The 13,492-nt window shown below is 45.2% G+C and overlaps 1 protein-coding gene across 3 annotated transcripts in view; it reads left to right on the plus strand.

Annotated features, from left to right (window-relative positions):
- spg21 (SPG21 abhydrolase domain containing, maspardin) overlaps window positions 1–11,242 on the plus strand; it is a 137,042-nt gene extending 125,800 nt beyond the window's left edge. For all 3 annotated transcript variants that reach the window (XM_078241603.1, XM_078241605.1, XM_078241606.1), the window contains one exon: window positions 10,207–11,242. In XM_078241603.1, the coding sequence (XP_078097729.1) occupies window positions 10,207–10,326 (120 nt within the window). In that variant the 3' untranslated portion in view covers window positions 10,327–11,242. The remainder of the gene's footprint in view (window positions 1–10,206) is intronic.
- The last annotated feature ends 2,250 nt before the right edge of the window (window positions 11,243–13,492 follow it).

Below are 13,492 nucleotides of genomic sequence, written 5' to 3' on the forward strand. Positions count from 1 at the left end.
TAGTAGTTTCAAGAATTTGACCTGACGATAACAAAGTAGCAGCAATATCATTCCAAGTCAGTATGATGTGCGACTCTTGTGGAGCTGAAAGATTGGAAATGTTCCCATATGCCAGTTTTTCTTGTCCTAGGCGTTAGAGGTTATGGATTTTGAAGTGCTGCCGAATGAGGTAAAGAAGGTGAAGACAAGTTTTCTCTGGCTGCGTCAATCTGGTTTTTGTCCTGTACTTGACAAGTTATTGCAGTGCATATAGTAGATGGTACACATGGTTACCACTGCAGGTGGAGATAGCAAATATTAAAGGTGGTGGATGGGGTGCCAGTCAAATGGACTGCTTTGTCCTGGATGGTGTCAAGCTTCTGGGGTGTTGTTGAACTGTGTTCAGACAGGCAGTCTGGGAATATTCCATCATATTCCTGGCTCGTGGAAAGACATTGAAGAGCTAGGTGATTGGCATGGAATTTCCAGCCTCTGACCTCTATCGACAGTATTTATGTGGCTAGTCCAGTTAATGCTCTATGTTCAAGACTGAGTGGTGGGATATTGATGGGAAATTTGGTGATGTTAATCACAGAAAGTTTATGGCCCAGAGGCCACTCAGCTCCTCATGTCTGTGCCTCCGAGAAACGAACCACACAGCCTTTACCCGCTTTCCAGTAATTGATTTGTAGCCCTGCCAGTAATGGCATTTCAGGTGCATATCCAGACACCTTTGAAATGAGTTGAAGGTTTCTGCCTCTATACTCTTTCGGGCAATGAGTTTCCGACCCCCACAGTCCTCTGGATGAAAAAACATTTTCCCATCTCCCCTCTAATCCTCCCACCAATTAGTTTAAATCTATGCCCCACAGTCACTGACCCCCTTCCTCTCTGCTGAAGTAAAGTAAGAAGTCTCACAACACCAGGTTAAAGTCCAACAGGTTTATTTGATAGCACAAGCTTTCGGAGCGCTGCTCCTTCGTCTCTCCAATGCCTTCATATCCTTCCTGAAGTGTGCACCCAGAACTCGATGCAGTATTCCAGTTGAAACCTAACAAGTGTCATATACAAGTTCAACATGACCTCCTTACCCATAAAACATAGAACAGTACAGCACAGGAACAGGCCCTTCAGCCCACAATGTTCTGCTGAACATGACGCCAAATTAAGTTAATCCCTTCTGTCCGCCCTTGGTCCATATCTCTCTATTCCTTGCATATTCATGGGCTTATCTAAAAGCCCCTTATATGCCCCTATCATATCTGCCTCCTCCGCCACCCCTGGCAGTGTGTTCCAGACACCTACCACTCTGTGTAAAACCTGCCCCTTACATTTCCTTTGAATTTTCCTCCTCTCACCTTAAGTACATGTCCCCTAGTATTAGACATTTCAACTCTGGGGGAAAAAGGTTCTGACTGTCAACTCTATCTATGCCTCTCATATCATAGAATCATAGGATCCCTACAGTGCAGAAGGAGGCTATTTGGCCCACTGACAACAATCCCACCCAGGTCCTATCCTTGTAACCCCACGTAATCCTGCTGACACTATTCCCACCCAGACCTGTTCCCCATAACCCCAAGTATTTACCCCGCTAATCCCCCTAACCTACACCTTGGGGACACAAAGGGGCAATTTAGCATGGTCAATCCACCTAACCTGCACATCTTTGAAGTGTGGGAGGAAACCAGAGCACCAGAGGAAACGCAGACACTGGGAGAATGTGCAAACTCCACACATTTACCTGAGGCTGGAATTGAATCCGGGTCCCTGGTGCTGTGAGGCAGCAGTGCTAACCACTGTGCCGCTGTCCCGACACAATTTTATATACTTCTGTTAGGTCAGCCATTGCAGAAAATACAACCCTAGTTTGTCCAGCCTCTCCTCATATCTCATACTCTTTAATCCAGGCAGCATCCTGGTAAACCTCTTCTGCACCCTCTCCAAAGCCTCCACATCCTTCCTGTAATGTGGCGACCAGAATTAAATGCAATGCTCTAAATGCAGCCTAACCAAAGTTTTATAAAGAAGCACATGACACCCTGACTCTTGTACTCAATGCCCTTATCAATAAAGGCAAGCATGCCATATGCTGCTTTTGCCACCCTGTCTACTTGTGTGGTTACTTTCAGGGAGCTATGAACTTGAGCCCCAAGATCTCCCTGTACATCAATGCTGTTCAGGGTCCTGCCATTAACTGTATACTTGCCCTTAACATTTGATCTCCCAGAGTGCGGCACCTCACACTTGCCCAGATTAAACTCCATCTGCCATTTCTCCACCCAAATGTGCAACTGATCTATATCCTGCTGTATCCTTTGACAAGCTTCTCCGCCATCCACAATTCCATCTATCTTTGCAGACTTACTAACCCATCTATCTATGTGTTCATCCAAGTCATTTATATATATCACAAACAGCAGAGGTCCCAGTACAGATCCCTACGGAACACCATGGCAGCAATTCTCCCAGTATGCTGCAGGCCGGGAGACATCAGCAGAGAGGCTGTTCCGTGGGCTTCTCGCTGGACTCTACGAGTCTCTGTAATTAAGATTTCCAACCTAATCAGCTTTGTGCCGATTTCTGGGCAGGTTAGAATATGGAAATCCCCATATGCATTTCATTATGCCGCCCCCCCAACCCCCCTCAGTGGTTCCCTCTAGTGGGATTTACTCCTGCTCCCTGAAACAAATGCACTTCAATCCACCAGACCTTTGATTACCAACCACACCCTGTCTTTCAACTGTCACCACCCTCTGGCTAAAAAGCTTTTCCTCATGCCCCCTAACCTTCCTGCACCTCACCTTGAACCTATGTACCACCCCCATGACTGACCCTTCAACTAAAGAGAACGACTACTCTTTATCCATAGAGGGGTGGGACCCAAAGCAGAGGTGAATTAACTGAAGGGGAACTAGAATCGGGCCAATAAGACTCGGAGGGTGTGGTTGCTGATTAAAGAGGGTTTGGTGGATTGAAACACGTTTGTTTCAATGCGAGAAGTATAATAGGTAAGGCAGATGAACTTAGAGCTTGGATTAGTACTTGGAACTATGATGTTGTTGCCATAACAGAGACTTGGTTAAGGGAAGGACAGGATTGTCCTGGATAGACTGGGACTTTTTTCTCGTAGAAGGCTGAGGGGTGATCTTATAGAGGTCTATAAAATAATGAGGGGCACAGATCAGCTAGATAGTCAATATCTTTTCCCAAAGGTAGGGAAGTCTAAAACTAGAGGGCATAGGTTTAAGGTGAGAGAGGAGAGATACAAAAGTGTCCAGAGGGTCAATTTTTCATGCAGAGGGTGGTGAGTGTCTGGAACAAGCTGCCAGAGGTAGTAGTAGAGGCAGGTACAATTTTGACTTTTAAAAGCATTCAGATAGTTACATGGGTAAGATGGGTATAGAGGGATGCGGGCAATTGGGATTAGCTTAAGGGTTTTTTTAAAAAAAGGCAGCATGGACAAGTTGGGCCGAAGGGCCTGTTTCCATGCTGTAAACCTCTGTGACTCTATTGGCAGCTTAACGTTCCAGGATATAGATGTTTCATGCGGAATAGAGAGGGTTGTAAAAGGAGCGGGGAAGTTGCACTACTGGTTAAGGAGAATACCACTGCTGTACTGCAGGAGGGCACCTCGGAGGGCTCATACAGCAAGACAGTATGGGTAGAGCTCAAGAATAGGAAGGGCGTAGTCACAATGTTGGCGATCTTTATATAGGTCTCCCAACAGCCAGTGGGAGATAGAGGAACAGATACGTAGGCAGATTTTGACAAGGTGTAAAAGTAACAGGGTGATTGTTGGTGATTTTAACTTCCCCTATATTGACTGGGATTCATTTACTGCTAGGGCCATGGATGGGGCAGAATTTGTAAGGCGCATCCAGGAGGGCTTCTTGAAACAGTATGTAGATTGTCCAACTTGGGAAGGGGCCGTACTGGACCTGGTATTGGGGAATGAGCCTGGCCAGGTGGTCGACATTTCAGTTAGGGAGCAGTTCGGGAACAGTGACCACAATTCAGTAAGCTTTAAGGTACTGATGGATAAAGATAAGTGTAGTCCTCAAGTGAAGATGCTAAATTGGAGGAAGGTTAATTACACCAATATTAGGCAGGAACTGAAGAATGTAGATTGGAGGCAGATGTTTGAGGGCAAATCAACATCTGGCATATCATAGAATCATAGAAACCCTACAGCACAGAAAGAAGCCATTCGGCCCATCGAGTCTGCACCGACCACAATCCCACCCAGGCCCTACCCCCATACCCCTACATATTTTACCCACTAATGCCTCTAACCTACGCATCTCAGGACACTAAGGGCAATTTTATCATGCCAATCAACCTAACCTGCACATCTTTGGACTGTGGGAGGAAACCGGAGCACCCGGAGGAAACCCACGCAGACACGAGGAGAATGTGCAAACTCCACACAGACAGTGACCCAAGCCGGGAATCGAACCCAGGTCCCTGGAGCTGTGAAGCAGCAGTGCTAACCACTGTGCTACCGCCATTCAAAGTGTAAATTGATAGGAATTCAGGACCGGCACATTCCTGTAAGGATGAAGGATAAATATGGCAAGTTTCGGGAAACTTGGATAATGAGAGATATTGTGAGCCGAGTCAAAAAGAAAACAGAAGCATTTGTCAAGGACAGGAGGCTGGGAACATATGAAGCAAGTGTGGAATACAAAGAAAGTAGAAAGAAACTTAACCAATTACAAACTTATCCATATGTATATGGATTTCAGTAAAGCATTTGATAAGGTTCCCCACGGTAGGCTATTGCAGAAAATACGGACGGATGGGATTGAGGGTGATTTTGCGGTTTGGATCAGAAATTGGCTAGCTGTAAGAAGACAGAGGGTGGTGGTTGATGGGAAATATTCATCCTGGAGTTCAGTTACTAGTGGTGTACCGCAAGGATCTGTTTTGGGGCCACTGCTGTTTGTCATTTTTATAAATGACCTGGATGAGGGCGTAGAAGGCTGGGTTAGTAAATTTGCGGATGACACTAAAGTCGATGGAGTTGTAGACAGTGCAGAAGGATGTTGCAGGTTACAGAGGGACATAGATAAGCTGCAGTGCTGGGCTGAGAGGTGGCAAATGGAGTTTAATGCGGAAAAGTGTGAGGTGATTCACTTTAGAACATAGAACATAGAACATAGAACATTACAGCGCAGAACAGGCCCTTCGGCCCACGATGTTGCACCGACCAGTTAAAAAAAAAAAAACTTTGGAAAGAGTAACAAGAATAGAGAGTACTGGGCTAATGGTAAGATACTTGGTAGTGTGGATGAGCAGAGAGATCTCGGTGTCCATGTGCATAGATCCCTGAAAGTTGGCACCCAGTTTGATAGGGTTGTTAAGAAGGCGTACAGTGTGTTAGCTTTTATTGGTAGAGGGATTGAGTTTCGGAGCCATGATGTCATGTTGCAGCTGTACAAAACTCTGGTGCGGCCGCACTTGGAGTATTGCGTACAGTTCTGGTCGCTGCATTATAGGGAGGATGTGGAAGCATTGGAAAGGGTGCAGAGGAGATTTACCAGGGTGTTGTCTGGTATGGTGGGAAGGTCTTATGAGGAAAGGCTGAGGGACTTGAGGCTGTTTTCGTTAGAGAGAAGAAGGTTAAGAGATGACTTAATAGAGGCATACAAGATGATCAGAGGATTAGATAAGGTGGACAGTGAGAGCCTTTTTCCTCGGATGGTGATGGCTCGCACGAGGGGACATAGCTTTAAATTGAGGGGTGATAAATATAGGACAGCTGTCAGAGGTAGGTTCTTTACTCAGAGAATAGTACGGGCGTGGAATGCCCTGCCTGCAACAGTAGTGAACTCGTCAACATTAAGGGCATTTAAAGGGTCATTGGATAAACATATGGATGATATTGGAATAGTGTAGGTTAGATGGGCCTTAGATTGGTTTCACAGGTCGGTGCAACATTGAGGGCCGAAGGGCCTGTACTGCGCTGTTATGTTCTATTAAGGAGTCTGGAGGGCTAAAAGGGTCACAAAAAGTAATTGGTCAACAGGATTAAGGAAAATCCCAAAGCTTTTTATACGTCTATAAAGAGCAAGAGGGTAGCCATGGAGAGGGATGACCCATTCAGGAACAGGGGAGGCAATCAATAGTGCAGCCGGAGGAAATGGGTGAGGTATTAAATGAATACTTTGTGTCAGTATTCACTAAAAAGAAGGACTTGATGGATTATGAGTCTGGGGAAGGGTGTGTGGATAGTTTGGGTCATGTTGAGATCAAAAAGGAGGAGATATTGGGAGTCTTGAAAAACATTATGGTAGACAAGTCCCCAGGGCCTGATGGGATATACCCCAGAATACTGAGAGAGGCAAGGGAAGAAATTGCTGGGCCTTGAGAGAAATCTTTGTATCATCACTGGTTACAGAGGAGGCCCCAGAAGATTGGAGAATAGCCAATGTTGTTTGTTCCTTTGTTTAAGAAGGGTAGCGAGGATAATCCAGGTAATTACAGGCTGGTGAGCCTGACATCAGTAGTAAGGAAATTATTGGAGAGGATTCATCGAGACAGGCGGCACGGTAGCACAGTGCTTAGCACTGCTGCTTCACAGCGCTTAGCACTGCTGCTTCACAGCTCCAGGGACCTGGGTTCGATTCCCGGCTTGGGTCACTGTCTGTGTGGAGTTTGCACATTCTCCTCATGTCTGCGTAGGTTTTCTCCGGGTGCTCTGGTTTCCTCCCACAGAGCAAAGATGTGCAGGTTAGGTTGATTGGCCATGCTAAAATTGCCCCTTAGTGTCCTGAGATGCGTGGGTAAATATGTAGTGATATGGGGGTAGGGCCTGGGTGGGATTGTGGTCGGTGCAGACCCGATGGGCCAAATGGCCACTTTCTGCACTGTAGGGTTTCTACGGTTCTATGGAGACAGGATTTATCATAGAAAAGTGCTGCCCACTTTGGAAATAAGCGGAGAGGCAACATGGTTTTGTGAAGGGGAGGTCATGTCTCAGTAACTTGATCGAGTATTTTGAGGGATGACGAAGGTGATTGATGAAGGTAGAGCAGTGGATGTTGTCTACATGGACTTCAGTAAGGCATTTGGCAAGGCCCTACCCCCATATCACTACATATTTACCATGTTGCCTCTCCGCAGACTGGTACAAAAGGTGAAGTCGCATGGGATCAGAGGTGAGCTGGCAAGAACCGGCTCAGTCGTAGAAGAAAGAGGTAGCAGTGGAAGGGTGCGTTTCTGAATGGAGGGCTGTGACTAGTGGCGTTCCTCAGGGATCAGTGCTGGGACCTTTACTGTTTGTAATATATATAAATGATTTGGAGGAAAATGCAACTAGTTTGATTAGTAAGTTTGAGGATGACCCAAAGGTTGGTGGAATTGTGGATAGCGATGAGGACTGTCAGAGGATACTGCAGGATATAGAACCATAGAAAATTACAGCTCAGAAACAGGCCTTTTGGCCCTTCTTGTCTGTGCCGAACCATTTTTTGCCGAGTCCCACTGACCTGCACTTGGACCATATCCCTCCACACCCCTCTCATCCATGAACCCGTCCAAGTTTTTCTTAAAACTTAGATCGGTTGGAGATGTGGGCAAAGAGTTGGCAGATGGAGTTTAATCTGGACAAATGTGAGGTAATGCACTTTGGAAGGTCAAATACAGATGGGAAATATACAGTAAATGGTAGAACCCTTAAGAGTATTGATAGGTAAAGGGATCTGGGTGTACAGGTACGCAGGTCACTGAAAGTGGCAACAGGTGGAGAAGAAGGCATCCAGCATGCTTACCTTCATCAGCTGGAGCATTGAGTTTAAAAATTGGCAAGTCATGTTGCAGCTTTATAGAACCTTGGTTCGGCCGCACTTGGAATATAGTGTTCAATTCTGGTTGCCACACAACCAGAAGGATATGGAGGCTTTGGAGAGGGGGCAGAAAAGATTTATCAGGATGTTGCCTGGTATGGAGGGCATTAGCTATGAGGAGAGGTTGGAGAAACTTAGTTTGTTCTCACTGGAATGATGGAGGTTGAGGGGAGACCTGATAGAAATCTACAAGATTATGAGAGGCATGGACAGAGTGGATAGTCAGAAGCTTTTCCCAGGGTGGAAGAGTTAATTACGAGGGGCATAATTTTAAGGTGCGAGGGGCAAGGTTTAACAGAGATGTACAAGGCAAGTTTGTTTACACAGAGGGTGGTGGGTGCCTGGAACTCACTGTCGGGCAAGGTCGTGGAAGCAGATGCGATAGTGACTTTTAAGGGGCGTCTGGACAAATACACGAATAGGATGGGAATAGAGGGATATGGTCCCCGGAAGGGTAGGGGGTTTTTAGTTGAGAGAGGCAGCATGGTTGGTGCAGGCTTGGAGGGCCGAAGGGCCTGTTCTTGTGCTGTAATTTTCTTTGTTCTTTGGAATTCAGCTCCTTTTTCCATCTCTGAACCAATGCAGTAATGATATCTGGACTTGGGTGGCCTTGCTGGAACCTAAATGAGCATCAGAGAGCAAGTAGGTGCTGCTTGATAGCATTGTCAGCATTAACGATCTGTCATTTTACAGATGTGTCAGTAATTGGCCAGATTCATTTATCCTGCTTATTTTTGACAGGACGTACCTGAGCAAATTTCCACATTGTTAGCTATATGCCAGGAGCTGTACTGGAATGGGCAAAGAGGGTTTTGGGGCATCAGTCTTCAAAACTTTGGCCAGGATGTTATCAAGGTCCATATCCTTTACTGTGTCTTGTGAGCTGAGCACTTAGTGTTGCGCTCAATTCTGGTCGCGAAATTACAGGAAGGATGAGGCAGCTTTGGAGAGGGTGCAGAAGAGGTTTACCAGGACGTTGCCTGGATTAGAGGGTACGAGCTATAAGGAGAGGCTGGACAAACAAGGCTGGGAATAGACCAGATAGAAGTCTATAAAATTATGAGGGGCATAGATAGTGTTGACAGTCAGAATCTTTTTCCCAGAGTTGAAATGTCTAATACTAGGGGGCATACTCGGTGAGAGGCAGAAAGTTCGAAGGAAATGTTAGGGGCAAATGTTTTACACAGTGGTAGGTGTCTGAAACCCACTGCCAGTGTGGTGAAGCAGGCAGATACGGTAGGGGTATTTAAGGGGCTTTTGGATAAGCACATCAATATGCAAGGAATAGAGGGATATGGACCAAGGGCAGGCAGAAGGGATTAATTTAATTTGGTGTCATGTTCATGTGGGCCGAAGAGCCTGTTCTTGTGCTGTACTGTTCTATGTTAATATCACATGGAGTGCATCAAATTGGCAGAAGGTTTGCTGCAATGATGCTGGGACCTCAGGGAAGGCTTAGATGGATCACAGTCCACTTTTGAGCCCATAACTACTTCTGATTCTTGACAAGTAACATTCACATCACACAATTGCTGAGCAATGAGCATCTCCATCAACAGAGTCCAGCCATTTGCCCGTGGCATTAAATGTCATTGCTATTGCTGATTGTCCCACCAACCTCCTATGGAGGTTACCATTGACAAAAATCTTAACTGGACTAGCTAATCATCTGGCTGCAAGAGGCTTTGTTATCTGTGGTGTCTGAATCATGTTCTGCCACCCCAAAGCCCACCATCTACAAGGTGTAAGTGAGGAGTGAGATGGAATGCTGTTCACTTGCCTGGATGAGTGCATCTCATGAAGCTCAACACTATCCAGAATGAAGTTGTTTGGCACATCATCCACCAGTTTAAACATTCACTAAACATTTACCATGAATGACACGCCACGATTACAGTGTGTGCCAATGTTCTCTCTGATTTGTTTTTACTTTTGGTATCCAATGCTTCATCTACTGGAGTCCTGCAACATTGTGTTTGTCAAATTGGTAACTCTGTATCCCCATTCCCTCAAAAAATGAATTATCACAAAAGCCTGTCAACTATCCATAAAGCACAAGTCAGGAGTGTGATTCATTGCTCTCCGGATGTGTGTAGCTTCAACAACTTCTAACAATCCGCCATGGTCTTCTACTGCTCGTGTCCCACTATTCCACATCCAATAATAAAGGTTGCCTGTTTTCATATTTTCTTGTTCAAATCAATATAGTGGGTCATATCAGAATTTACAACTGTTTACACAGGCAGCCTGCAGTCTTGTTTCTAATCATATTTAATGTTCTAAGTTTTTGCTTATTATTTTGTTGAATGCTGCAGCAGCTTGGGTCAGAAAAAACACAATTCATCAAAAGGTTTAAACCTCCTGCCTGCCTTTTCAGATCCATTTGCGACAGTTCCATGGTACACGGTATGCTGCAATTGACCCAGCCATGGTGAGTGCTGAAGAACTTGAGGTACACAAAATCAGGGTTGAAAATGGAAACGAGGAAGAGCTGTGACTTCCTCCCTTGAAGAATGGAGTCAATTTCCACATGAAGGCACTGAACTGTGAACTGGGCTAAGTTTTTTTTTGAAGAGTGTCAGCAGTGCCTTTATTAAAAAAATACTTGCGGCAGAAAAAGTGCAATGTCTGTCTGACTTTTGTCCTCAGAACCTCTGTCTAAAACTGTTCACAATCTGCTGTCTAATTAGAGCTATGGAACCAAAGCCATAGGTAAATAACTGAATCTGTTAGTACAATGTCACCTGACATAAACCCCTTACTTTTTGTTCAAGCCCATTGTATTTTAATTCACTCTGTCAGTTAAACATTTCAGATGCATCTTGTCTGTATGGTTCCTTGACCCTGAACTATATTTTTGTTGGATACCTAAATGGTAATATTGGGCCTTCATTTTGTACTTGTGCCCCATTTAATGTACTGCAAATATTTTAGTTATTGAAACGGTTGCCATAATTTTTGAAGTTAATTTTAATCTATTAAAATAAATGCACACATGTTGTAAGGCTATTAATTTGTGATTTTAATTGATCAGTGACTCTGTAATTGCTGCAAGTATGAAGCCGCATTTGAAAGTTTTGCTGTGTTTAACTTTGGTTACTTACTGGGTTATGGTTTAAAGTGTAAATACTCTTATGTAAACATATTGTTGAATATATTTAGCTGAAAGTGGCAGTCTGTGCCAAATATTTCATTGGGAGACAGTAACTTGCTCAAATCAAGTAATCAGTTGTCGAGATTCTACTCTAACATATGCCATTGATGTGTTTACTGCATTCTGTGAATGAAGTGCATATCCAACCTGCAATAGGATTCAAAACCTCTTTTAAAAATGTCTTTGAGGGCTGAGCCCCTATTATTAGAGGTTTTTGCATTATGCTGGCTAATAAATTACTTTGATTGTTTAAACACAATGTTGTACTATGTTCATGATAAAACAGCATCATTTGATAGCACCTAATTAGTCCTCTCTCCACACTTGTTGACCTCACCTGACCAACATTTTGAGTTTTTATTTAATTTAAATAAGGTTGATAATATTTGAAGATTTGAAGGGTGGCATGGTAGCACAGTGGTTAGCACTGCTGCTTCACAGCTCCAGGGTCCCGGGTTCGATTCCCGGCTCGGGTCGCTGTCTGTGTGGAGTTTGCACATTCTCCCTGTGTCTGTGAGGGTTTCCTCCGGGTGCTCCGGTTTCCTCCCACAGTCCAAAGATGTGCGGGCTAGGTTGATTAGCCATTCTAAATTGCCCCTTAGTGTCCCGGGATGCATAGGTTAGAGGGGTTAGTGGGTAAATTTGTAGGGATATGTGGATAGGGCCTGTGGGGGATTGTGTTGGTGCAGACCCGATGGGCCGAATGGCCTCTTTCTGCACTGTTGGATTCTATGATTCTGGACTACTTTCCATCCATAAGTGAGCACTGTACATCAGGGCCCTGTTTCTCGCTCTACTGAGTTGGACTTAAGAACATAAGAACTAGGGGCAGGAGTAGTCCATCTGGCCCCTCGAGCCTGCTCCGCCATTCAATAAGATCATGGCTGATCTTTTTGTGGACTCAGCTCCACTTACCTGCCCGCTCACCATAACCCTTAACTCCTTTACTGTTCAAAAATGTATCTATCCTTGCCTTAAAAACATTCAATGAGGTAGCCTCAACTGCTTCACTGGGCAGGGAATTCCACAGATTCACAACCCTTTGAAGAAGTTCCTCCTCAACTCAGTTCTAAATCTGCTCCCCCTTATTTTAAGGCCATGTCCCCGAGTTCGAGTTTCACCTGCCAGTGGAAACAAAAGAACAATACAGCACAGGAACAGGCCCTTCGGCCCTCCAAGCCCGCGCCACTCCCTGATCCAAACTAGACCATTCTTTTGTATCCCTCCATTCCCACTCTGTTCATGTGGCTATCTAGATAAGTCTTAAATGTTCCCAGTGTGTCCGCCTCCACCACCTTGCCCGGCAGCGCATTCCAGGCCCCCACCACCCTGTGTGTAAAATACGTCCTTCTGATATCCGTGTTAAACCTCCCCTCACCTTGAACCTATGACCCCTCGTGAACATCACCACCGACCTGGGAAAAAGCTTCCCACTGTTCACCCTATCTATGCCTTTCATAATTTTATACACCTCTATTAGGTCACCCCTCATCCTCTGTCTTTCCAGGGAGAACAACCCCAGTTTACCCAATCTCTCCTCATAACTAAGCCCCTCCATACCAAGGAACATCCTGGTAAACCTCCTCTGCACTCTCTCTAAAGCCTCCACGTCCTTCTGGTAGTGTGGCGACCAGAACTGGGCGCAGTATTCCAAATGCGGCCGAACCAACGTTCTATACATCTGCAACATCAGACTCCAACTTTTATACTCTGCCCCGTCCTATAAAGGCAAGCATGCCATATGTCTTCTTCACCACCTTCTCCACCTGTGATGTCACCTTCAAGGATCTGTGGACTTGCACACCCAGGTCCCCCTGCGTATCTACACCCTTTATGGTTCTGCCATTTATCGTATAGCTCCCCCCCCCCCCTACGTTAGTTCTACCAAAATCCATCACTTCACATTTATCTGGATTGAACTCCATCTGCCATTTCTTTGCCCAAATTTCCAGCCTATCTATATCCTTCTGTAGCCTCTGACAATGTTCCTCACTATCTGCAAGTCCAGCCATATCTTCAAAAAACTCCAACAGGTTAGTGAGGCATGACCTTCCTCTCATAAAACCATGCTGACTATCGTTAATGAGTTTATTCCTTTCTAAATGCGCATACATCCTATCTCTAAGAATCCTCTCCAACAACTTCCCTACCACAGACGTCAAGCTCACCGGCCTATAATTTCCCGGGTTATCCTTCCTACCCTTCTTAAATAACGGGACCACATTAGCTATCCTCCAATCCTCTGGGACCTCACCTGTGTCCAGTGACGAGACAAAGATTTGCGTCAGAAGCCCAGCGATTTCATCCCTCGTCTCCCTGAGCAGCCTTGGATAGATTCCATCAGGCCCTGGGGATTTGTCAGTCTTTATATTCTCTAAAAAACCTAATACTTCCTCCCTTGTAATGGAGATTTTTTCTAACGGTTCAACACTCCCCTCCGAGACAGTCCCAGTCAACACATCCCTCCTTTGTGAATACCGACGCAAAGTATTCATTTAGGATCCCCCCT

Source organism: Mustelus asterias, chromosome 24, assembly GCF_964213995.1.
Source record: "Mustelus asterias chromosome 24, sMusAst1.hap1.1, whole genome shotgun sequence".
NCBI lineage: Eukaryota > Metazoa > Chordata > Chondrichthyes > Carcharhiniformes > Triakidae > Mustelus > Mustelus asterias.